This window comes from Bidens hawaiensis, unplaced genomic scaffold, assembly GCF_021521415.1.
Source record: "Bidens hawaiensis isolate Kalapana, Puna unplaced genomic scaffold, B.hawaiensis_p1.1 tig00034688_1, whole genome shotgun sequence".
NCBI lineage: Eukaryota > Viridiplantae > Streptophyta > Magnoliopsida > Asterales > Asteraceae > Bidens > Bidens hawaiensis.
The window spans coordinates 1-26,085 of NW_027496020.1; the positions used below are offsets into that span (position 1 = coordinate 1).

The 26,085-nt window shown below is 34.7% G+C and overlaps 3 protein-coding genes, 1 long non-coding RNA gene and 2 pseudogenes across 4 annotated transcripts; 5 read left to right on the plus strand and 1 right to left on the minus strand.

Annotated features, from left to right (window-relative positions):
* Positions 1 to 1,666: 1,666 nt before the first annotated feature.
* Positions 1,667 to 2,514, minus strand: LOC143586535 (uncharacterized). Its single transcript, XR_013144724.1, has 3 exons — positions 2,503 to 2,514; positions 1,798 to 1,893; positions 1,667 to 1,705 (listed from the first exon to the last, which is right to left on the minus strand). It is a non-coding gene; the product is annotated as an uncharacterized LOC143586535 (long non-coding RNA).
* Positions 2,515 to 2,622: 108 nt separating this feature from the next.
* Positions 2,623 to 7,673, plus strand: LOC143586528 (uncharacterized). Its single transcript, XM_077068059.1, has 13 exons — positions 2,623 to 2,676; positions 3,319 to 3,372; positions 3,453 to 3,533; positions 3,598 to 3,664; positions 4,352 to 4,429; positions 4,497 to 4,561; positions 4,664 to 4,732; positions 4,872 to 4,951; positions 5,037 to 5,214; positions 5,336 to 5,391; positions 6,348 to 6,470; positions 6,909 to 7,092; positions 7,327 to 7,673. The coding sequence occupies exons 1-13, from the start codon at positions 2,623 to 2,625 to the stop codon at positions 7,450 to 7,452; spliced, it is 1,215 nt and encodes a 404-aa protein (XP_076924174.1). The 3' UTR covers positions 7,453 to 7,673.
* Positions 7,674 to 9,017: 1,344 nt separating this feature from the next.
* Positions 9,018 to 10,172, plus strand: LOC143586536 (F-box/kelch-repeat protein At3g23880-like; annotated as a pseudogene).
* A 1,802-nt stretch (positions 10,173 to 11,974) lies between these two features.
* On the plus strand, positions 11,975 to 14,915 carry LOC143586529 (uncharacterized). Its single transcript, XM_077068060.1, has 7 exons — positions 11,975 to 13,351; positions 13,428 to 13,514; positions 13,603 to 13,755; positions 13,839 to 14,002; positions 14,090 to 14,360; positions 14,435 to 14,522; positions 14,617 to 14,915. Exons 1-7 carry the CDS (start codon positions 11,975 to 11,977, stop codon positions 14,835 to 14,837), a joined length of 2,361 nt encoding a protein of 786 aa, XP_076924175.1. The 3' UTR covers positions 14,838 to 14,915.
* Positions 14,916 to 16,939: 2,024 nt separating this feature from the next.
* LOC143586530 (adenylate isopentenyltransferase pseudogene) lies at positions 16,940 to 17,860 on the plus strand (annotated as a pseudogene).
* Positions 17,861 to 23,361: 5,501 nt separating this feature from the next.
* On the plus strand, positions 23,362 to 25,617 carry LOC143586532 (uncharacterized). Its single transcript, XM_077068061.1, has 3 exons — positions 23,362 to 24,799; positions 25,156 to 25,545; positions 25,605 to 25,617. The coding sequence occupies exons 1-3, from the start codon at positions 23,514 to 23,516 to the stop codon at positions 25,615 to 25,617; spliced, it is 1,689 nt and encodes a 562-aa protein (XP_076924176.1). The 5' UTR covers positions 23,362 to 23,513.
* The last annotated feature ends 468 nt before the right edge of the window (positions 25,618 to 26,085 follow it).

Below are 26,085 nucleotides of genomic sequence, written 5' to 3' on the forward strand. Positions count from 1 at the left end.
TAAACAAAAAAGGGTATTTTTTTGTGGGTTCAAACGGGTCGTTTTGGTTTGTCCCCAATACACGTTTTTGTCCAAAAACTAAAATCTCTTATACATTACTAGTAACAAAAGTAATTCATGTTTCAATGAATAATCTATTTTTATTGGATAAATTAATTAGATATATTATGCACTAAATACATCTTTGGGACACTTCGTCCAGTTTAAACCTTCCCATTTTCTTTGTTAAGCTGTATCTTTATTTACCCATTTCACCCGTTAGACATACAAAAAATCAACCCATTCATATGTGAACGGGTCAATTATGGCCACTTTGAACGGCATTTAGTGAAAGCAAAGTCAACAGAGTAAGAAAGTACAATGTATTCTGGAGCATCAGTTTGCTGGCACATAACCCATGGAACACCAGCTCCAAGTCCAACAGCCATTTTTTGCAGCCCATTTTACATAGTCTTTTCCTTTTGGCCATAAGAGTCTTCAATATTTCCATACCTCATTTTCAATCTGATACAAAACTCATGTCATAAAAATCCTATGATAAACAATACCAAAAAAAAAGAGAATAAACATTTATAGTTCTAGAACAACTTGTCCCAAGTGTTTAAAAGATTTCACAAAGGCCACACAAGTATCAAAATGTTTTACAGGGTAATGTTTATGCCAGTTCCAGCAAAAAAATAAAAAAATAAAAAACTTGCAAAAAATTGTAAATGACAAATATGTCCCTGGCTTTAGAACTTTAGCTATATCTTGACTCCATATTTGTATGATGACAAAAACGCCAACAAAATTTACTCAAAAACAATCAAACCTACATAGGTTAGCAAAAAATATTTTGAGTGGATTCAGGGGAGTTATGTCAACTTACAACTCTAGAAACGACATAAGTTTAAAAGCTATTCATTGTCTTCTTATTTTGTTGTTGTTGCTATATTCAACAATTTTTTTGGCTAGAGTTTGCAAAACCAAACTGATATCTAGGTGGCATGTTATGCTGTTTTGATATTTGAGTGTCCTTTTTAATATATAGGTGGCATATGATAAAATATCCCTAAACTTAAAACAACCTGTAGCATGATGATTGGACCACCTTGCCAAGAGAAGAGAGATTCTTCTCGCATCACATCTACTATCTTTTTAACAAAGCGTTTCATCTCTTCCTGCAACAAAATGGTGTGTGCCATTATTAGTGACAATCCATAACACAAAAGAAATTAACATAACCCTCAGAAAGGCAGTCCATCGTCTCAAGTGGTGGTGTTATTTCAAATATGGTGGTTTCTTAAGAAAATATCATAATAAATGTAACACAATAAAGAGGCCAAACGGCATCACTTTAAAATGCAGACTGAATTAAGGAAACACAACTGAATGAACAAAGATATGCATAAACTATCTGGTGTAGTTGTACCTTGAAGGGTTCGTTGTCTGTACGGAAATACAATTCCAGGAATATCACGAAGCCACACAGGAAAGCCACTGCAATGTCATGAACTTGATATTAATGCATATTGATTCGCCAACAAGTGTTACAAACAAAGGCTGACGCTGATTGTAAAATGTCAAATAGAATAGGGGAAATGTTGAGACCCGAAAGTTCCACTCTGCGCAAACATATGGACCGATTCGGAGATGTAGATAAAGGCCACTGGCTCCCACCAATTTTTACAAACTTGACGAGATCATATCTCCCCTCGAAATTATACTGAAAGCAGAATGATAAAAGAAAATAATAAAAACAATACATGAAGAGAATTGGCAAATAATAAAGTAATTAATTAGTTGGAAAGTAGCTACCTGTCCTCTTTGTGGCTCATGGCCACTCCAGAATACATAAGTTTGAATGACATCAGCTCCACCTTCTTTGCTCTTGGCAATCAAATCAGGCCACATCTAAAATTGATAGCACATATGAACAACATTGAACATCCATTACATGTTTAGTAAAAAGTGATCATAATACTCGGATGCAAATTGATGCAAGGTTTTTCTAATTATTATTGTTTCTATGTTAAAGGTGTTTATGGTATCAATATAGTTTGTCTATTGGAGTGCAAATGAGCCGCTCGGATCGATAAAAAGCACGAAACTCCTCAAAGAAGTTTCGTTTAGTTATCGAGCTCGAGATTTGTGTATATTTTTGTAAAAACAAGTTTTTTGGACTTGTATGTATGAATTTTACACTGCACAATCGAGTTCGAGGTGAGCTTTAGCTAGTTTAAGGTTTCTCTCAAAAGAGTATATAAATTAATAAATATCAAACGAGAGGTTGAGAAAACAAGACACGAGGCGAACTCATGTTTGAGGCTAAATGGAAAGTAGATGATCAATTATTTACTTATTTAATTCTAATAATAATAATAATAATAATAATAATAATAATAATAATGTTTGTATCTCCAATTTACTTACTTAGGATGATGCTAATAATAGAAAGAAATTGAAGAAGAAATAAGTAGTTGCGTTGTGAAGTGTAAAAAATGATTGATAACATTAACATACGTTGGGTGTGGCCTGGGATAGTGAATTCCTGCGGATATAAGCATTCTCCGTTGTCCATCGATTATTAGGGCTCTGTGATCGTAGCTGACATTGAACGCCTTAAAATACTCCTCGCCACCGATGACCACGGTCAACGCCGTAGCCAGCAGCAAGCAATATAAGAAGAGGTGTTATGTTAGCTGTACAGGAGGAGATTAACTGACTGACTGACTGACTGACTTTACACAGTGCTAGTAGTCTGTCTGTATGTATGATGAATTGATCATCGGTTGTGGGATAATAATGGTTGACGTTGCTTTTGCTTCTTCCTTCTTATCGCTTCCCCTTTGCTTATTAATTTGACCAAGTCAACCTGCCATGTCACCAAACCATTACATCCGCCAAAAAACACATTACACCTAAACAACAACTTGTACGCAAACTTTGATTGATACTTAACTTCTTGAAGTATTACAATAGCAGGAGAGTACGTGGTGAAGGGCACCTGATGACGTGTATTTGAAAAAATAATTGTTTATATGTTGCGATTGTGGATGCATTTTCATGGCTTATTGTGTTTGTTTTTATTGTGACACTATATCCAACCAACGCCACCGTATATGTATGTATGTATGTATATCTATTGCGTGCAAGTCTTTTTGCGATCATTGTATGGGGCCGTCCTGCAACCTTTTGACACGTGCAAGAAAGACAAATGACTCAGGAGTTGGAACTAATAAAAATTAAAAAAAAAACACAATAACATGGAAAATGAAATTGATAATAGGCTTTGTGAGTCATTTTATGATCATGTTAATATAAATACTATATTGACAGCAAACAAACAAACAAACAAACAATGGGAGATCCAACACTGTTGGCGATTCAGAGGTATATCTATCTATGTATGTATGTATTTCTCAAAAACCAAACCCTAGCACACTCATTTCTTATTATCATTTCATTTGCAGTCGAATCGAACAACTGGAAGCAGCAATTGCTGTGCTTCGGATGAGGAAGTATTGCTCAGAGAATGCGTATTACAGCTTCAGGTCACTTGCCTCAACCAATTTCTTTTATTATCATTTACTTACTTGCTTACCTTTGTTTGTTTAGGGTCAATTTAGTCAGATTATTGGAGAATACTCGGATGATGTCTCTTCCTTACAACCTCAGGATAAAGGTATATGTATCTATATATATATATATCACTTTTCTTTTGTTAACCGACAACCTTTCGCTTCACCAACACCTAACCAAATCATAAATTCTTATTCATTAACGAAATGAACTTGTTTACCAATGCTTCACCAACACAAAAAATGTTTTACTTCATTTGCCTTACCCAGAATGCTCAGTGTTGCTGTTCATATTCATTCATATTTTAATTTAGTCACATAATAATACTCATATATTTCTTAATGTTTTGTAGTTAACTGTTTTGCTTAAACGTGTATGATGAGATTACAAAAGTCATTAAAAAATATCAAAAACCTTTAATGGACGACAAATATCAACATACAAACGTTTACCGACACATTATCGAACGTTCACGTACACAATTGAATGAATATGGCTTGTATTCATGATCGTTCTTTATTAAATGTGAACCTCCGTCGAATGTTTGGTTCATTTACAGCCTTGCCAACTGATACAATCATTGAAAATGAAATAAAAAAGGATCAGCTGGATTTGAATTCTCTTTTTTTTAGCTCAGGCTAAAGTGTGGTGTTATTTGAATCCTCACGAGGGAAAATGTGGTACTATTTACACCCGTCGTGTTTGTTATGGTTACAATAATGTAAGTTTATTATCAATTGAACCGTTTGACATTTGTTTACATAGACACGTATTTGGAGAATCTGAAAAGGGGAGCTTTCCTCTCAAAAGGCCGAAAATGCCAAGCTTTCTGATGAAGTTGGTAATCTTACCGCAGCTTACTTTGAAGGTGAGAAAATATATTAAAGATGCATTGAATGTTGTTTTGGCTTTATAATAATGCATTTGGATTGCAGACTTTATCCGATTACAGAGTAAAATTGAGGAACAAAAGGCTTCACTAGAGTTCATTCAGTCACAAGTAAGTTGCCACCAACTCATCTATTTACTGTATGACTTCATTTACCTTACAGAACAGATCGATAACCTCACATTATTCTTTGTGTAAAATCTTATGTTCAAGGGCCTTAAAACAAACAGTGAAGAATATCAACTAGAATCTGAGGGTGCACATAACGCTTCCAAGTTTAAGGTTTGACAATGTGGCCTTTTGGCATGCAATAGCCATGATAAGATATGTTTTATGTAGCTTGTATTGTTTATGCTTTTTCCTATGTAATTACTGTCTACTGATTGGTTTATTCAATGGTTTCATTTTTTCTTCTCTAAAGATTTTAGAGCTCAATGGCCAGATTGAGAAGGGAAAAAGAATTCTAGCATCTTTGGAAAACCTTGATTACGCTAGAAAAAGGTACTGCGAGGATAATTGGAGTTGCAAGTGGTTTTAACTTTTCTTCGACTGCTATTAATTATATTCTTTTACCTAAAACACGCAGATTTGAAGGTCTTGTAAAGATGGAGGATGCGTTGACTGGACTTAAAGTCATTGAATATGATGGAAACCGAATCAGTTTGTCTATAAGAACATATCTTCCTGAAGTAGAAATGGCTGAGCAGAATCATGAGTTGGCTATAGAACTTTTGGATGACACATTGGAACTAAAGAATGCTGAGGTATTATTGTTTGTGTGTTTAATAAGTGAAATGGTGCTTTACAGACTTTTTCAAAATTGCTAATGTTAATTTTTATATACCATTTCATGCTTCTAACTTATGACACTCTACATCTTTTTAGATTTTTCCAAATGATGTGTACATTGGTGAAATTATTGGTGCTGCGCAGTCAATGGCGTAAGTTAATTCAACTTTTACTTTTGTTTTTAGTTTTCATATCAACTTTGTGATGATGATCATATTGTATATCAGACACAATGCTTATGTGGATCTTAATCATGTTGCAAATACTCAAAATAGATGCTCATCTAACAAGCATTGCCACATAAGGAAATACTTTTTTTAGCAGCCATAGCACCACTTTGCTTTAAATTTTATCATATTTATGCCAGAGGTGAGACCCGTTTGTATAATTCGGGTAGTATTTTATTGGTAACAGGTAAAATTCAATATTCTTAGCTAATAACAAAGACGGGCCAACTGTTGTGTAATGTTTGTTCAAGTGCTTACAATGTCCCAATTGTTTTAGTAACAGAAAACATAGTGTTATTTTAGATATCCATTATTGTAGTTTTTGATCATATATAATACATTAACTATGCGTAACATAAAACGAAAGGACGGAAAAGTGTTGGTGGGTTGGCATGACTTGACCACACATAAAAGTTACCCGTTTTGATCCAAGGCGGCAGTGTCAACCTCTATGGACAGGAATGTGTCAATTCGGGTAGTATATTAGTGCATGCTTTTAACTGATAGTGGAATTAGTTAAATGTGCCAAAACTCACCATCCTGACACTGTTTTAAATGGGTTTACGTAACCGAAGTTATACTTTTTCACTTGCATGGTTTTTGTAATCTAATCTAGGACACTAACTTCATACAGAAATTGTAGAGAAAGGACAAAACACCATCGGTAGGTTGGCCCACATATAGAATTGACCTGTTTTGACCCAAATCTATTTTACCTGTTACCCAATCCTACCTTCAGTCTTCATCTCCCTTTTGGCCATTTCTGCACTCTACATTTGATGGGCTCAACTACGTGTTATTTGTGTGGTGAAATGTAGCTTTATTTTGCATCCACGTTTGCATTTATTGAAATTTTGATTATTTTATTCTTACAATTACAGGCACCAGTTTTCTCTTCTTCCAATTTCTGAGAACTCACTGGGATTCTTTGTACAAAGAGTTCAAGAGAAAATTGTTTTAAGCACCTTGAGGAAATCTTTGGTTAAAGCTGCAAGCAAGTCAAGGTGAGATTTCGGGCAAAACTTGTAGTTCATTTTAGGAAAATTGTTGAAAAAATTCCTGTGGACTTTTGTTGAATTCTAAAATAAGGCCCTAGAGTTTAGTTTTACGTTTCTCGACTTATAAAACTTCCCTGCCTTTTGTTATGAAAATAAAAGTTTGTAATCCTTTGCATGACTAAAATTCATAAAACTTTTTAAGTCCTAAACAAAACTTATTTTTTTTGCACGATTAAGTCTAAAGATTGTTAGGGCTCTTCTTGTCAAGTTTTAAAAGTCTATGGACTTTAAGTTCAGAGATTTATGTGCAAAATCAATGAAACTCTACAGTTTTTTACCCGATCATTGCTCTTTACTTTTAATATACTTGTTTTACCAGATGTCTTGTAGCTGTTTTTTTTTTCGTTTTCGTTATATTACTTAAATGTGTTTGTTTGGATATAGACACTTCATTGAGTATGCTGACAAAGATGAGATAATAATAGCTCATCTGGTGGATGGAGTTGAAGCTTGTATAAAAGTATCACCAGGGTGGCCTATTACCAGTTCTCCCTTAAAGCTACTATCCTTAAAGGCTTCAAGTCAATCTTCAAAGGAGGTTACTTTCAGCTTTCTTTGCAAAGTTGAGGTCAGTTATGCATATCTCATGTATTTTTAACTTCCTCATATAAGGAATTATCTAATAGTAAAAACGGGTTATAAACTGTCTCTAACGGAGTAATAGTGCGTTAGTTAGTAGGTATTTATAAACCTAAAAATAGGACATAAGTGTTGAAATGTCATATTTGAAGTATCATATCTTGGTTTCAAATTTTATAACAGAAAATTAACTCTAGCTGGCTAATAATCTTTGTTCTTTCAGGAAAGGGTGAATTCCTTAGACGGACAAGTATGCCAGAACCTTTCTACATTTGTGGATGCAATTGAAGAAATTTACACACAAAGAATGCGTATCGAAATCCAATCCGATAGCAGCAATAACAAATGATGTATGTTCCATATCATTTTATAAAATTTAAAATTGATCTGCCCAAGACTAGTTGCTACTTAATATGTAACAAATGAATTAACCTTGATGGTTTTTTAATTCTGTAAAGGTTGGTGTGTTTAGGTTTCATATTCGTTTGTTCGCAGATAACCATAGGTTGCTAGGGGTGGGGTGGCAGCTCATGTCAGGTTTCAGGCTGACCCGAACACGGACCCAACCCAAATTTGATCACAATGGTTTGATGGATGTTGTACTAACATAGTAACATGTTGATGTTGCTATCCATTAGAAGTGTAGTGGAATTTTGGTTTCCTATTTTATATTAGGGACAATAAATTAAAAAAATATAAAAATGCTTAAATTTAATAAATAAATGTACAAAAAAATTTCATAAACAACATATACAAACGAATATGAATGAACACATTACCGAACGTTCATAAACATAATTGAACAAACGGGGCTATGTTCATGTTTATTTGTTTAACTAATTGAACATAATTTTTTTGTGTATGTTTGTTCATATATTAAACAAACAAACATAAACGGACTTTCCATATAGTACCCCTCAGGCCCCTCAACTTCCATTCAGTTACACCATTAACCCCATAACTTTTTTAAATGGTACACCCTCAAGTATAATTAACTACACAACTAATCTCACCACCTTTTAATGTTGGACAAAATGCATACAGTAACGAGTCGAACAAGTACCTCCCAAGTTCTCATCATTCACGTCTCTGCCACAACATGCGGATTTTAAGCTTTGCTAATTGATAATATGTTGGCTTGATATCATAATGTTTGATGCATGTGTATTATCATGTATTTATTCAAGAAACATCCTCAAACTTGAGGTTATTTATTTATTAAAGAGATTCAAGTTAAGTTTTATGAAAACTAGGCAAATACAAGAGGATTTATGAAAAGGGGGTATTGAATTTTAATACTCAAAACTAAAGGCTATTGGTCGATAATAATTCCAACTAAGTTTATTATCACAAGTGATTCTAAATTTAACAAAATTGGCTCTCAGTGGTTCTAGTTAAAAAAATTTAATGGCGTTAACTTTTTTCCCCTAATTTTAAACTGATTTTTAGAGCTTTTGATCGAAAGTAGGATATGAGTCCATTAATGTAATCTTAGCTCGAAACGATGCTTCAAACGACTTAATTAGTATTTCAAATCGGGTGTTTTGAACATCCAATTAACAAACATTAAGCCGTTTGTAGCATCATAAGTTTTACATCAATCGACTCGTATCATCCGTCTGATAAAAAAACCTTAAAAATCAGTTTGAATTTCAGAAAAAAACAAGTTATCGCTCTTAAGTTTTTTTATTTAACGGGAAGCATTGAGAGCCAGTAATATGGGTGCTCGCACCGGTAACGATAAACTCACTTGGGATTATTATTAACCTGTCATGAAAACTACAAGGAGTTTAATTGTAAATAAATATGCAGAAAAGCATATATTAACAACTACTGATCATCATAAGAATATTATTATACGGTATTTTCTTTTTCCCCAAATCAATTCAATTCAATCACGTAAGAACCCTAGAAATGTCAATTGAAAGCAGCAGCAATCAGAAGCAACAAAAGACATCAGACGATGATCCACCTACGCTTCTGCAGGAAATCATCGTCGAAATCCTCTCAAGACTCCCCGTCGAATCGCTGCTGCGTTGCACCTCCGTTTGCAAATCATGGTACTCTTTAATCTCCGATCCTCATTTCATCAAATCTCACCTCAATTTATCAAAAAGTAACAAACTTTATGCTCATCATAGACTCATTTACAGCACTGTGCCCAAAATTAACCTCAAAAGCTGTAATCTTTATCATCTCTTGTATCCTCATACTTCCGTTAATAATAATTCCGTTGAGCTTGATTACCCGATGAAACACCCTAGGAAGTCTGTTTGGATTGTCGGTTCGTGTAACGGGTTGGTGTGTGTCGCCATTGAGGAGGGATACTTTGTTTTATTTGGAACCCGAGTACTAGGCGCTCGAGTAGGTTACCGTATTGTGGACGGAAAGCGCAGCCGGGGGTGTTATGTGTTGTACGGGTTTGGGTATGATGCGTCGGGTGATGATTATAAGGTGGTTGAGATTTCGTGTGTGTTTAAAGACAGGGCAAAGTATTTTACTTCGGTTAGGGTGTGTACTCGTTGAGACGTGGGAATTGGAATAAGATTGGCGCGTTTCCGCATGGGATTCCGTTGGATGATTCGGGTAAGTTTGCGAGTGGGGGTGTTGCATTGGGCGGCTAGTAAGGATTTCGGGTCGACATATTCGTGGATGATTGTTTCTTTGGATTTGGCGACGGAGACGTATGGTGAAGTGTTGCAGCCTGTGTATGGTGAAGGTGAGAAGGATTTGACGTTGGGGGCGTTGGGGTGAAGGTTTGTGTGTGCTTTGTAATTATCGTGGGAGTCGAGCGGAGTTATGGGTGATGAAGGTTTATGGGGTGAGAGATTCGTGACTAAGTTGGTGTCCATCCCGTATTTGACGGATCCCGGGAGGGATCAGTTTTCTGTGCCTTTTGTTGTTTCGAAAGACGGGAAGATGTTGTTGCAGTTCGGGTCGAAGTTGATTGTGTATGATTCCAAGAATAGTGAATCCTCGGTGATTCAGAATGTGGATGAATGTCTCGAAGCGTTGTACTGTTGTTGAGAGTTTGGTTTCGCCCGAAGCCCCAACAGGCCTTGGAGATAGGTGAACATTGCTCTTCTTTCACTTTTTTTCTTAGCTGTAGTTAATTGTATGTTGTCTACTGTTAGAAGTTTGCATGCAGATTACGTGTTTTGACTTCTGAATAGAGGGATAATTTGTGTACTAGACTCATTTGGTGTAGTGAAAGTTCTTGCAATGTTAACATGTTATTGGGCCATTTAATGTGCTTCTAACTCGACAAAATGAGAGGAATAAGAATTTGCATTTTATTCAAGAGCCGGGCTGAATAATTATAATGTTACATGTAGTGCTAATATTTGTAATGATTACGTTGAACTTATATGTAGCCTTAGCTGCCAAAGTAAGAACTTTCCCGGATTGTTGTCCCTGGCTTGAATATGCTAGGAAATAGGACCCAAGCGGACTCTATCTTAGGTGAACAAATTTAAAGTGCGATAAGGATATGAATACTTGAGTAAATAAGTTTTCTTTTTCTTTCTCTATTAATACAGATTGCAATGGCCCCTAGCTTGAACGGATGGTCAATGGGTTTCGTTGTTGGCAGTATAAATAACCAAGAAAGGGGATGATGACCATTACTGCGAGCTAATCTTGGTGGTAGTGCAGGAATCTGTGTTTGTGCATTTGAGAAGCTCTTTTATATCTTTTGCTATTCTTGTATGTTTGTTCTGACTTGTGTTTTCAGACGCTTGTTATTCAAAAGCCAACTTTGTGTTTTTTTTAGTATGATGTTGTTTTCAAAATGGAGCATAAGCCAAGAAAACCATATGGTTCAACAATAAGCACATGATGTTAATTTAACCACATGTACACCAACTGTTACAAAATCACAGCCCTATGTAGTTGATGAAAAACTGTGATCTCATAAAATTCACCAACCAAACAAATTGATAGATCTTGGAGTCATAACATTACTATGAATAACCCTTTGGACTTGGCTAAGTAGCTCAACAACTTCAGGTGTGAGGGTGTGAGGAAACCAAAAGTGTCAAATGCAAAAGGTATAAATACCAATACAAACCTTCTCATGTTTAGTCACATTCGGCATCCTGTCTAGCTGTAAAGCCACTACTCCCCAAACCCATTAGAGAGAAAACCTGGTTAAATCCACACACATGTTTCCTTCACTCAATCCAAAGATCAAAATATCAGCTGAGCAAACACCAAAATTTCAACTAATAAAATTTTCCAACAATATATTCATTTCTATATTAAAATGACAATAATTTGTGCATACTACTCTACTCAATTGTCTAAACCTGAGGTTGCCAATTCATTCACATCTGATATTATATTTATTTAAAACTTGTGCTATAGATGCTTTTAAATTTATGTATATCCTTTTTAAACAATTAATTTAATTTCTTGTAAAGAAAGTATTTTAGGATGAGCTATTAGTTTAAAAATAGTTGATAAACAATTGGTATGCTTTTGCCAAGATAGATAGATGTTGATGGTTTAGAATGAAAGTATAAAAAATTTTGATGGTCAAAAATAAAATAGAAAACAACACCAACTAATTAACCTCCTAAACATATTAGATTTTTGTTTCTTGATTTGTAGCCAGCAGCCTCTAAACATCAACAATGCCAATGGCATTGGCTGCCCCTCCTCCTTTATTATTTGGTACGTAATTGTGATGCCCGCGATGAACTTTCTTCGTGTAATTATATTTTGTTGGTAGGACTAGGATGAATGAATGTCCATCCAAATGATGTTCATAATTGTATGGTTGTATGCAGGATTTGCATAGAGGTGAATCTGCAAATGGCTTCTATAATTAATTAAACCCTGGCTCATGTTACATAAGTATTGAGACAATTATGACACCAGGTAGTTCTGTCGTTCGACATGCGAATGACATAGATGTATACTCTTGCATACGCAATGTTTCCGTTCAGACAGGTGAAGAGTTTTCCCCTGAGTTTCTCCGCGAACGCAAGCCTAGATTAGAGCGCCAACCCACCGACGAATCATTTCACGAGTATCACCATACAACGTACGCAACAACAGACCAGAATCAACAATATTATGTTCCAATAGTGGTGGAGAAAAACACATATAATGATCATCATCGTCAGCCATACCCGTGTTATAATAGAAATAACTCGTTTTCGGGGAAATTAAAATTTTTATGCAGTTTTGGTGGGAAGATATTGCCAAGGCCAAGTGATGGGAAGCTTAGGTATGTGGGAGGTGAGACCAGGATTAAATCTATTAACAAAAACCTTAGTTATCAACAACTCATCAAGAAAACATTTTCCATATCGAACCAACCTCATATAATCAAGTACCAGCTTCCCGACGAAGACCTTGATGCGCTTATATCCGTGTGTTCCAATGAGGATTTGCAGCATATGATTGAGGAATATGATGAGCTGGATAAATCTTCTCAAAGGTTGAGAATATTTCTCGCGCCTTTAAACGAGCCCGAGAGTCTCTCTTCGTATGACTCAAGATCCGTTGAGCAAAGCGAGAGTGACTACGAGTATGTAATTTCGGTAAATGGCATGACAAGGCCAAGCCTTAGTAAGAGTTCTAGTAAAGACTTAGATAACCTTGAAGGGGGTAGAATGGACTTTTTGACACCGAATGTACAGTCAGCGTCACCTAGCATGCCAACTCGAATGATAGAGCAAGTGAACCAGCAACCAACGTACGAAAATGGACAACAACTAGGCAGGTATTCAGGAGAACTTGGAGGTGGAAATCATTCGGATATTAGCAAGCAGTACGTTGTATGGGAAGAGGATATGATAACATGGACCGAGCCGCAGAATTTAAACTTTTGCTCTGATTCAAGGGGAGCACTAGAAACTCAATATGCAAATCATTCTATTAGTAGGACACCAAGCAGTGATTTAATGTCTGTATCATCTTCAAGATTGCAGCATATTACGTCTCAGGACAATGTCATGCTAAGCTCAAACTTGAACGGAAGAAATCATTGTAGCAATGATTTAGAAACTCTAAATTATAACATTTTCTCTCCAGTTAGTAGCGGTGTCGAGAGCTTTGAAGTTAGTCTTGGTGGCAAAAGCCTATCATCACATAACTCAAACTGTGATTTGCCCGAATTTCCTGTTTTGGTTGAAGATGTAACTAATAATCTGCCACATGGCATCCCGTCATCGACGAAAGCGGTGCCATGTATACTAGAAGAACCCAATTCTGCAGTTGCTTCCCAGTTTGCCAGTGCGGTAATTTAGTTGTGAATGCTTGTGTTTATCAGTTAATATTTGTTTCCTAAAATTAATATTGTTTCGCCTTTTTTAGGATGTCGTGCATGAGAATAGACTGAATGTTGAGCTCGTTAGCGGTAAGGTAATAGCTGAAGTGGAAGCAGGGATACATGGTCTGCAGGTAATGTTGTTGTTGTTATTATTATTATTATCATTATTATTATTGTTACAGTTATAATTTGTTAATATAACCAAGATAAGCTGTGCAGATAATAGAAAATAGTGATCTTGAAGAACTTCGTGAGCTAGGATCGGGTACGTTTGGAACTGTTTATCACGGGAAATGGAGAGGAACGGATGTTGCTATCAAGAGGATAAGAAAAAGCTGTTTTGCAGGGAAATCATCGGAACAAGAACGCTTGGTAATTGTTTGATCTATTTGTGACAACAGTAAAAGAATACTTTTAACACATTTGAAAGAAATACATGATTTATTTTTTGACAGACCAAAGACTTTTGGAGGGAAGCCCAAATGCTGTCAAATCTTCATCACCCAAATGTGGTGGCATTATACGGTGTGGTGCCAGATGGGCCTGGGGGTACACTATCTACTGTTACCGAGTACATGACTAACGGGTCACTTAAGCATGTTCTGTTAAAAAACAACAGGTGGTGACTTATCAATTACTTACTTGCTTTTTGATTGAAATATATATTATTAAGCTTATATAAAGAATATATTTATTGTTGTTGTAGAGCGCTTGATTGGCGGAAGAAGCTGATTATCGCACAAGATGCTGCAATTGGCATGGAGTACCTGCATTTGAAGAAAATTATTCATTTTGATCTGAAATGTGTAAACCTGCTTGTGAGTCTTGGAGATCCTCATAGACCTATATGCAAGGTTGGTGATTTTGGTTTATCAAGAATTAAACGAAACACATTTGTTTCTGGTGGTGTAAGGGGAACACTTCCATGGATGGCTCCAGAGCTTCTAAACAGTAGCAGTACTCGCGTTTCTGAAAAAGTAAGGACAGCATTATAAATAGAAGCTACATGCTTTAATTATTATATTTGTGGTGTAACTATAAGTTGTGGCAGGTAGATGTATTCTCATTCGGGATTGCAATGTGGGAAATTTTAACCGAAGAAGAGCCTTACGCAGATATGCATTGTGGTGCCATCATAGGTAATAAATAGTTCCCTCGAGTTATTTTTAAAAATAGAATATAAATTATTAAGTACATATATATATATGTGTGTGTGTGTGTGTGTGTTTTAAGGGGGGATTGTGAGCAATATGCTGCGACCGACTATCCCGGATCAATGCGACGAGAGATGGAAAGGTTTAATGGAGGAGTGCTGGTCACATGATCCAACAGACAGGCCCACATTCACAGAGATAACAAACAGGCTGCAACTAATTATATCAATGGCTTCACATTCAAAAAGACAAAACAATAGTAATGTTGCTGCAAAAGATTTGATGGTCAAAATATTATAAACACATATACATAATACATGCTATGCTGTTGTTGATGTTGTTGATGTTCCTGGCAAGAATCGCCTAATATTATTAAATACTGATAATGTGTAACTTACATAGAGTTTAGTCACTAGTGTGTTATATATAAAAAGATTCATGTGAAATTGAGATATCTATATGTATAACAATGTGAAAGTTTAGTGACCAATAAATTTTGTTTAAACCCAACATAAATTTATTATGTGTGAACAAAACAAAGCAATATTCATTTAAATTCAAGCTTTATTTTCTATCTATATTCTATTATTGTATTAAGTTGGGAAACTCAATCTTGATATGTTCGCTATCTTGGCATTGTGAACATATTGAAGAATAGTAAAGCTAATTACTTGTGTAGATAGTGAAGAAGGTGATCGCTTCCTTTAAAGAGGGTGAGACAATGGTATCGGTGATCCCTAATGTTTATGAAGATGATAATGACGAAAACTCATGATTAGTGGATCAAGGAGAGGGAGTACGGTCCGTTAGTTAACATGCACTTGAATCTCTATTAATTTGGTTGTGTCATCTCAATCCCTAAATTATTTACTTATATGCACAGAATTAACAATATGTGTAGGCAATTTGTGATACCACATACGCAGTACATTAATAAACCTACACATAACAATAGATACTTTTTTTTTTATTTTACAAATAAAACTAAATATAATACATGACAAAAAATTTTAATAACATACATTTGTAACATTTCCGTATACACATTCAAAATGTCACCAACACACTATATGAATTTGTGTAGGCTATACACGAGTCTGGTATTTGACGAATTTAATGAATTATAAAGAAAATATTATTTTATTTTATTTATAATACTTTTAATTAAAAATAAATTAATAAAAAAATATTGATTTCAAATTTTAAGTTAATTTGTAATAAATGTCAATTAAATGTTAATGATAACTCCATTTTAACTTTATAAAAACCTGCACGACAAAAGTATCCTTTACATTAAAATCCTGATAAATAATATTTTTGTTAATTACAAGTTTATCATTTAATTTTAGACCATTGATTACAATTAATTAAATGTAAGATTCACTTCTCGCACTAATATCATTTGGCCTAATCCATCCCCTATATATATAATCACACATATTAAACATTATTACTTAAGACAGTTATTATATATGATATTATTTTTTTTAGTTAACAATTATATGATATCATTTTTCAAAAGTTATACTAGCCTACATCTCACCTTATTAAAACTCTATCAACAGCTTTGCTGTGAATGAGAGTTTACGGGGATATGATTGTTGTTGTTTATTTACAAAAGAGAAATTGCACTAATTTTGACGTTATTTTACTAATCTCGTGAAAATAACGTTAAAAGTGACGGACGGTTAATCAGGCATCATGTAGTGGCGTTGATAGCCGAAAGACAAGGGTACATGCACCGATCAGCCGGTGTCCCGATGATTGAGTGCTATGTGCCTTATGTCCAAGGCTTGATGCAAAACTACTATCGAGCCGGGGGTCTCACCGGAAGCAGCCTCTCTATCCTTATGGGGTAGAGGTAATTACCCTCCTCAGACCCTACTATAGCTTTGCTATTGGTGGGATATACCGAGTACGATGATGATGATGAATTATTTTCCAAAAGTTAAATAACAAATAAACAAAAGCCTAACTAACCAAGATAAATAACTATTTGATTTTAAAGAAACTTTATAAAAATTCATTAATACATGTGACATTAAATAGCAAAAGGGGAACATAATCAACTTAAATGAATATAAAATCATGATTATTGATATCATTAATATTAATTACCTTTTTGACATTAAATAACAATTAAATGATATCAAATTAATTAACTTAACTAACTAAGATAATTAATTATATATATTAATTTTTAAAGAAATTTAATAAAAATTCATTTATATTTGTAACGTCAAATAAGGAACATAATTAACTAAAATTTAATACTAATGATTTCATATACAAAACGTTTGTATTTTAAATGCTATAAAAACATGCTTACTAACAATAAACCATAACCAATACCCAACGTTCTCTTCTCTTCGTGATCAATATATATCACAGTCACGTTGAAGATGGAACGTGACAATAAGCCAAAAATTGTCGTAATTATGGGATCAACCGGCACTGGAAAATCACGTCTCTCAATCGATCTAGCTAGTCGATTTTTCGACAACTCTGAGATTATCAACTGTGATAAGATGCAAGTATATAACGGACTTGATGTTACCACCAACAAAGTCACAGTGCAAGAACAATCCGGTGTTCCACATCACCTTCTTGGCGGTATTGACCCGACCAAGTTCATCTTCATTGCTTCAGAATTTCGAAAAGTTGCATCCGAAATCATTTCTGAAATCAAATCCCGTCATGGGTTACCTGTTGTTGTTGGAGGGTCAAGTTCGTTAATTTACTCACTTGTTCAAAATCACTATGACCCGAATATGGACGTCTTGTTTAACGTGCATGGAATGGATCCAAGTACTTTGGAGTTTCGTTACGATTGTTGTTTCATATGGATCGACGTAAACTTACCTGTTTTGAACAAGTATTTATCAAAACGGGTAGATGAAATGTTGGAGTCAGGTATGTTCAAGGAGTTACAAGAGTTCTTTCGCTCAGGGGAACATATGAACGTGAAACGGTCCGGTTTAGGCCAGTCGATCGGAGTACCTGAGTTCGAGGCCTATTTTAAGAAGTTTTCAAGTGACTGCATTGGGTCCGAGGGGCAAAAGGAAGCGTACAATGAGGCTGTGGGAAGGATTAAGAAAAACACACATCAACTTGCGAAAAAAACAAGTGACTAAGATCCTAAGGCTTAGGGAGTTAGGGTGGGATGTAAAGAGAATCGATGCAACAGAAGCGTTTAGAGCAGCAATCGTGGTGGATACCGATAGAGAAAAGGTGGAAGATATTTGGGAGAAACATGTGGTGTTGCCTTCCATGAAGATTGTTAAGCACTTCTTGGATGAGTATTAATTGGGAGATGCTATTAAGGCACCCTTTAACCCTTTAAAGAGGGTATACGTAAAAGATAAAACGTGTCTAAAATGGGTGTCTGAATAGACAAACCCAATTAATTTCCTTTTTTTTTACCTTGTTACTCCCAAGGGTTTATGTAGGTCATCGCATGGGTACCCGATCGGCCAACTTTTATTTAATAAGAACCCTTTTATTGATTTATCTGGATGAAAATTCTATCGGTAACGTTCTTTAGTAATGCAAATCTTAGTTTGTTTGCTAAAAACAACAAACAAAAGGAATTGTTAAGTTTCTATAAATAGCCAACGTTGTACCCATGAGAAATCTCAGACCTATAAACGTCCAACTCTCTGTATTTCAGAACGTGGATGAATTAAATCCGTACAGGCTCGACCATGTCCTTTATATCTCGAATGATATGGTATGCGATTCCAAGGTAGATAATGATGTACAGTAGAGGGATTTTAATCGTGTGAAATTACCACTCTTGTTCATTGTTGTTGGAAGCATTTAGAGATCGAGGGTTGTATCGCCAAGTCTCTAGGATGCTTTATATTTTATAATAGCTAGTCATGTTCAAGATAGTAACACTATGTGGTTTGATGTTAATTAGAAGCCAAAGTGAATCAGTTAAAATGATATTGATGAAATGACTTGGCATATGATTGATTTCTATTTGAAATTTTGTACAATTGTTGTATATGATTTGATATTTTGAATAACAAGTTGCCATGAAACCTGTAAGAAAGAATGATAAACTACTATATAAGGTATACCTTCTTCCGTTATACAAACAAGTACTTTAATTAGTATATTGTTATTGTTTATATATAGTTATTATCAAATACGTACTAACTATGATATTATAATTATATATTGCATCACTACATATATATTAATATGCCAGTCACAACATGATCCCTGGCTACAAGTACGTACGTAGTGATGATAACATTTTATAACATCATCCATTACAATGTATATATATATATATATATATATATATATATGTTGGTCTAATCCGTTCGAACATGAGACATACATACATACGTTTATATAATTATATGAAACTTGTTTCGTAAAGAACAAGGGGAAGGGTTGACTAGGTAGCTACGTTAATTAAGTTTTCTCTTCTTTTCATGCACACTCACCGAACTCTGAAACCATGCAAGTATGCAACTCAACAACACTAATTAATTAAGCATCTCATTAATTAATTTGCAACTGTCCACCACCATTCTTTTTCTCTATAAAATCCCACCACCAGTATTCTAATTCGTGTGTGATTAATTAAATTAAAATAATTTGATGATGAAGTCTTTCTTTGTAGCATTGTGTGTTTGTGCATTTGTACTACTCTTTGTGCAAACCAATGCAAGAGACATACCAACTACTACCGTAACTCCGACCACCGCGGTACCAGCTGCCAATGTTAAAGACGAAAAGAATTTCATCGCCTTCGGTGGTGTTGGCGGTTTTGCTGGTGTAGGACATCCGGGCGTGCTTCCAGTACTTGGTGGTGTTGGTGGTGCAAGTGGGCTTGGTGGCATTGGTGGTGCTAGTGGTCTAGGTGGCCTTGGTGGTGCAAGTGGGCTAGGTGGGTTGGGTGGTATTGGCGGTATTGGTGCTGTGCATGGCGGTGGAATCGGTGGTGGTATCATTCATCCTTGAATTGGTTAAGTTATTTCGGGTAGCAAGAATGGCATGCATGCATGGTCTGTTTTTGTATTTGAACTTTTATTATTATTATTATGATGATGATGATGATGTCATCCTTTAATTTATGTTTTTGATGTTTTAAGTTGTTATGGTGTTGTACTTTGTTCTACTATGCATTTCCAAGATAATTTTATGTTTCTAGCTAGTCTTGTCTTATTATTATAAAAATAAACTTATCTATATCTCTTTCTATATAGCTATTATTAGTTTTGGTAACTTCCATTGCTCCACAAATGATTTTCTCACATTAAAAGGCTAGCTTTTCGATCTATGATATATCTAGATGACCATAATCATAAACATGTATGCGCACATAAAGAGAGAGCTAATTAAGCAAGTTGAGGCTTGAGAGGTTAAGTTTTGTTATATAAGAAAGTAATTAAGTAACTAAGAGCATTCACATTCTCAGGGTTCTCTCGGCTTTCATTTTTAACTATATTTGAAGGATCAACCTTTTAATAGTTCCTCCATGAAGAGAAAACACAAAACCACTTAGGAAAAAAAATCACTAGTTAACGCATCAAAACAACGTTAAACAATTGCTATTGTTTTCTTTTATTCTAAATTATAAAATGTATATATTTTAACTATATTATTATAACATTTATATCTTGATTACATTGTCTTTGTAATTATCATTATTATAATAACTATTGTGACTATGAGATTTTGATTGTTATGGATGAATATGGAGGTTAATAAAGCATAAAGTAAAGGTTATAGGGGTTGAACGTAATTTACTAGTTAAAAATTGCGGGAAAAAATCAAACTTCCAAATTACATTGCATACATACACAAAATAAGAAGTTAATTGCATGATTGGTTCATATGATATATAATTTTTACACTTTTGGTCCTCATAGTTCAATAGTTAAACTGCTGGTTGAAAAAATGTTCACAAATGAGCCCGAGAGTTTCGTTTTCAATTTTCATAACATAAATGATTCTTAGCAGCTAACATCTAAACCCTAATATGCCGACGTTCAACTGCAATACCATCGACTATACTTTTGTATGCCACAGACTATTTTAGTTCGGTCGCCAAGTTTGTTGGCTAGATTTTGATTAAATGTGTGGACGTTTTTTAAGAATCTAGTTAACTTTTATTTCGAATTGCAATTCAAGTTGTGAATGGCTGAATGCCATTGACTTATTTTAAAAGTAGTGACAAAAAGTGGTAAGATTCAAATGGTGCCATGGTGGTTGTGGGCGTGTAACTTTTACGAGAGAGAGAGAGAGAGAGAGAAAGGACGGGCCCATTATTCTTGTAATAATTAATTTATTGAATATTTTTAACATGAATGATAGTTTAATAACTTTATTTGTATGTAACTGAAAAATTTAACGACGTTAATCGTTAAGGACCATCTATGTTATGTAAACGTAACTCTCGTATTTAGGAGTGCAAAAAATTTAATAATTATATACTTTTTTATAATTATATATTAATATAGGGGGAATTATATATATAGTTAATAATTATTAATTGATATATATAATTTTATGAAAAAATAACTAAATAACATGTATTATTTTATATATTATAAATATATAAAAAATAATTAATAAGTATTAAACGAGCCGAGCTCGAGTTTTATAAATAAAGATCAAAACGAGCTCGGCTCGACTCGTTTTAGGTCATATCCAACCATTGAGATAAAATGCGTAATTATTTAACCATGAGGACCAACTATGCAATTAATAACTCTAAAAAGAAACAAATCGGCGGGAAAGTGAGTGAGGCAGAAGAGAAGAGAAGAGAAGAGAAGAGTAGAGGAGAGGAGAATGAAGAGAACGAGTTGTACGGAAAAGGACCTCGTGAGCTTGCTCGACTCCATTAAAGCTTCAGATGTATGCTTTCATTTTCCCCTTATTTCTTTATCTATTTGAGCTAACTACCTAGGTTAGGGTTTCATTTTCTTCCTAATTAATTAACCGACGGATGGATTGATTGTTTCTTCAAATTCAAATAGATGTATGCATGTGTGTTTAGGAAGTCGTAGTCACTATTATTATAATCCTTAATTATTTAGGATATAAGTAAGATTCATTTAATTCTACTCTTCCTGTTGGTTTCAATTATACCAACTGTGACTGTGAGTTTGCTCTATGACTCCATTTCATTTATTGGCTACATACAGGTGGTCGAGACGCGTACTCAACTCATTTCTCAGCTTGGAGGAGGAGACCTAGATCTTACTCATAATCAAATCCATTCTGTTCTCCAATGTTTAACGGTATTATGATTCCTCAAGCCTCTACACAAAGCCAGCTAGTATGAAATATATAGGATGATGTTTCTATTTTTGACTTGTTGATAAACAATTGAATGTTTTGTGTGTCTCCAGACATGTTACCAGTTTTATGAAAGATTATTACTATTCACCATGGTTGTTACCAACTTACCATCACTCTCATGTTTTCATAACTTTTGATTTTTGCATGTTCTGTCATCCATACTCGTTCTTCCATGAGAGAAATATTATATTATATTATATTCTGAATACTCGTTCCTGCCAATATGTAGCAAGCTGCTTATTGTATTCTATGTCTTTGATCGCTCTGTTTTTCTTAATTGTTATCTTATTAACTCTATGGTAGACATTATGGGAAGACTTCACCTGTTTGGATGTATCTCAGTGCATGCTTAACAAAACCATATTGCAAGTGGCTACTACATACCTAGACTCAGATATATCCACTCAATTGCTTGCTTTAGGAACCAAGGTACAGTTGACCTTTTTTTCTTTTCATTCATGTAGTTATTTTATATACCAATTACTCAGTTTATTTTGTAAACTAAATTTGCATTTTTAACTGTATACAAGGCAAGCATATGGTGTAGAAAACATATGAAGATGACACTCATGTCAAACGATGATTCTCAAGAAGAAGAACATTACAGCCTCTTTTTCCAGGTCAACCTTTCTTGTTTCTAGTTAACTTTTCATACCTTTCTATGACCTTAATGCTGTAAAAGTTAAATTTAAAGAAATCGATGTATGTTTTCAGGTTCTTTTGGACATGTTAAGCCATTCTGTTGCTGTTTTAAAAGCTTTGACAAAACTTCCAGTTTCAACAGATAAGGAATTAATGTCCTTAATCGAAACGTTCATCATGGAGCTCTTTAATCTGACAAAAGACTTGATATTAGAGAGTAAGGTGACTACTTTCCCATTTTTACTTATTCACTTGTGTAAGTCATATTTATTTTATAATACATGCACGCTGTGTGTGTATTATTGGGAACTTTCTGTATTAGAAAGTACGGGTGCTTCTAACTTCTATGTATTGATGCTTTGAACATGGTTTGACCAAGGGTATGGGACTGGGGATACGGTCAGTAAGATGTAAAAAGAGGAAAACCGAGATGACATCTCGTTACTTTTTTTTTTCAGTGTTGACTAGTATGAACACTCTAAACAAAATTAAAAGTGTTTTATAGGTGATGTTTTACCATCGAATGGTTTTACCTTGTTTGTTTATAAGTATCATAGAGCTTAAGGTTAGGGATGCCAGTGTTTTATTTATCAAATTAGGTCTTGTTACTTTTTATAACCGGAGATTCACCTATCTGGAATCAGGCCTACTATTTTAATTTTACTATCCCAGATTCTCGGTTCTTATCATATTCTTATCCTCATACTCATATCCCCGCAACAAAAGTTGCCTTGTAAAATTTAGTGGTAATTATATGGAACTGAAATTGTCTGCTACTTATGACAGAAAATTCATACATTTGGCCCAGAAGTATTAAAGGCGTCACAAATGGCTCTTGAAGCTGTCGTAAGTCTATGCAGTGCATATTGCAACAATGTGGATGCGAATTATGATGCTACAACTGAAAAAGATGATGTGAATCACATTATTAATATAGCAAAATGTGCAGTTGAAAATTTGGTTAATGTGGGGGTCATCGCTGCTAATGCTGGGGGAGATCTAGTCGGTATGCTGAATTTATCATGGAAAGGAGTTGTTACTTTGCTTCAACAATGCAGAGGGAGTCTAGCAGTAAAAATGAATATATCAGAGATTATTCTGTCTCTTATTTCCTTGGCCAAAGGATCTTTGAGTTGTGCAGGACAAACATGGTCAACACTGACGGAATCAGTCTCTATGGATGAAGCGAGAAGGATATTCGTTCCTGTTAAATTTTACTTGATAAATGCTGCCAGAATAATCTCTCACTACCCATCTCAAGCATTTTCAGTTTTTAAAGATATTACACTTTGCATTCTTATAGTATTAACTTTTCGAATCTTTTTGGGTCAACAAAAGTATCTTAAAACTGCAAGTGAAACTTTGGCTGACCTTTTAGAACCAACATCAATTCATCTTCTCAAGTCCTTGTTAAATTCAGCTCAACTGGAACACAATCATAAATGCCAAATGATTGATTGGCTATTTAGTGATATCCCCATTTCAAATTTAGATGAAAAATCAACTAGTGAGATCTTTTCTTCGTCCTGTGGGTCAAAAACATTGCAACTTGGTCAACTTTCTTTGTATGTTAATCTTCTGAGAAGTGGCCCTGATCTGGAAGATGATGTGAGGTTTGAGATTGCTAAAAAGCTGAATTGGTTATTGAATATTTTAATCGAGGAAAATGTTTATTCATCTATTCTTGCTTTTCCAGTACCTTTATTGCATAAATCTGGTCATCAGAGTATGTTTTCTTCTGTTATTCATGCATTAAAGACTTTTATGCTTGTAGTCTCGTCAACTTCAGTTTGGGTAGAAATCGAGTCGTTTTTGGTTGAAAATCTCTTCCATCCACATCATCTTTGTTGGGAGATTATTATGGAACTTTGGTGCTTTTTAATTCGACATGCTGAGTCTGACATGGGGAATGACATCATCTTTAAACTCTGCACAGTATTAAAAACTCCAGCTTCTTGGGAATCAGTATTATATCCTGATAGCGTTCTTCGTAAACTTGCTAAATCAATCTGCATGATTCTTAAAAATGGTTCACAGTCAATGGCAGATACGGTTTTTAACTTCATCATCAGCAATGATTTATCAAAGTTATCGTCTGCTATGTACATAGCATTGCTCATGGAAGGATTCCCTTTAAATTTTCTTTCCGATAAGGTCAGAAGTGTTGCCAAACAAAGATTAGTGACTGATTATTTTTGCTTCTTGGATGCGTTTGATGATGAGCCATCAAGGAAAGAAGGAAATGGAATGTTTGGTGCACCAGTTTTTGCATTATCTGCTGCTCTTCAATCTCTGTAAGTATCACTAAATTTTGGCACATTTTCATAGCTTAAAATGCTGATGATGTGGCAGCTTATATGACATTTTAGTGTATGTATATGCCTTGTGGCATCTGATGGGACATTTAGTGATTATTTTTAAATCGAACTTGGAAAATGAGATCATGTTTTCAAACATGTAAATACTTTTTTTCCCCTTCACATATCTATATTTTCCATGTGGCATTTGGCAAAAATGTTGAAGCTTGATTACCTTTAAATGCAATGAGCCCTTTTAACAATAGTATCATAGCTATACTGTTCTTATTTATGATATCTGTTACTCTTGATTACCGTTTAATTTTATATTTCTTTTCTCGTGTGGTGTGTAGGCAAGTGAACATTTCAGACACAGAAATGAAAACAATAAAGCTATCAACCGCCACAATTAATAGATACAACATTACTAGTGACAATTCTAAGGACAAGTATCTTAAGCTTCTGAGTGAAACTTTAGGGATTATATCTAGCATGAAGCATATATATTCATGTGATGAAATGGGAAAACTTCTGTTAGACCTTCAGAATCTTTTTATCTCAAGTTCCGGTATGGAGTTGACAAAATGCAAACCAAATCTAGCTGCTTTCGTGGCAGGACTTGGTGACATGGAATTTGAAGAAAGCGATAATAATTCAAAGGCTTCAGCTGCATGGGAACTGTTTCACATGTTATTACAAGAACGCCATTGGGCTTTAGCCCATTTAGCAATTACAGCATTTGGGTACTTTTCTGCGCGTACTAGTTGTAACGAACTATGGAGATTCGTACCAAAAGATGCAGCACTGTCATTTGATTTGGAGTCTGGTAAAGATACAAACGAGGAGAGGTTTATGTCCGAGTTTAAGGTCTTTCTTGACAAGGAAGCGGCTAATGTGAAATCTAGCCCTGTTGGTGAAAATGAAGTCGCCTTGCTTGCGAAAGAAGGTTTGATTTTAAAAGACATTGTGGTAAAGATGATAAACAATGATATTGATGGGATGGAGGTAGATGAAATAACAAGGGTTAATAAGAAAAGAAAGTTTCCAGATGGAATAAGCGAAGGTGTTTCGTTGTTGCAGAATGGGTTGAGGGTAATTGCTAATGGGATTACTTTATGGAAGCAAAACCGATTAGATTATTCGGATATTAATGGTGACTTTTTAACTCAGTTTTCCCATCTTGAAGAGGCTGTTGTACACATGGCTGCAAGCATTGAGTAAGTTTCTGTCTTTCCCGATCTTATAATGAAAGAATTTCTTCACTAGCAATCAAATCTTGTAAG

Coding starts and splice junctions, on each gene's coding strand:
- LOC143586528 (XM_077068059.1), top strand. CDS start 2,623: ATGACCACGGTCAACGCCGTAGCCAGCAGCAAGCAATATAAGAAGAGG. Junction 2,677..3,318: donor AATATAAGAAGAGGTGTTAT/GTTAGCTGTACA, acceptor CTATATTGACAG/CAAACAAACAAACAAACAAA. Junction 3,373..3,452: donor ACACTGTTGGCGATTCAGAG/GTATATCTATCT, acceptor TTTCATTTGCAG/TCGAATCGAACAACTGGAAG.
- LOC143586529 (XM_077068060.1), top strand. CDS start 11,975: ATGACACCAGGTAGTTCTGTCGTTCGACATGCGAATGACATAGATGTA. Junction 13,515..13,602: donor CAGGGATACATGGTCTGCAG/GTAATGTTGTTG, acceptor TAAGCTGTGCAG/ATAATAGAAAATAGTGATCT. Junction 14,003..14,089: donor GTTCTGTTAAAAAACAACAG/GTGGTGACTTAT, acceptor TTGTTGTTGTAG/AGCGCTTGATTGGCGGAAGA.
- LOC143586532 (XM_077068061.1), top strand. CDS start 23,514: ATGCTGAATTTATCATGGAAAGGAGTTGTTACTTTGCTTCAACAATGC. Junction 24,800..25,155: donor TCTGCTGCTCTTCAATCTCT/GTAAGTATCACT, acceptor TGTGGTGTGTAG/GCAAGTGAACATTTCAGACA.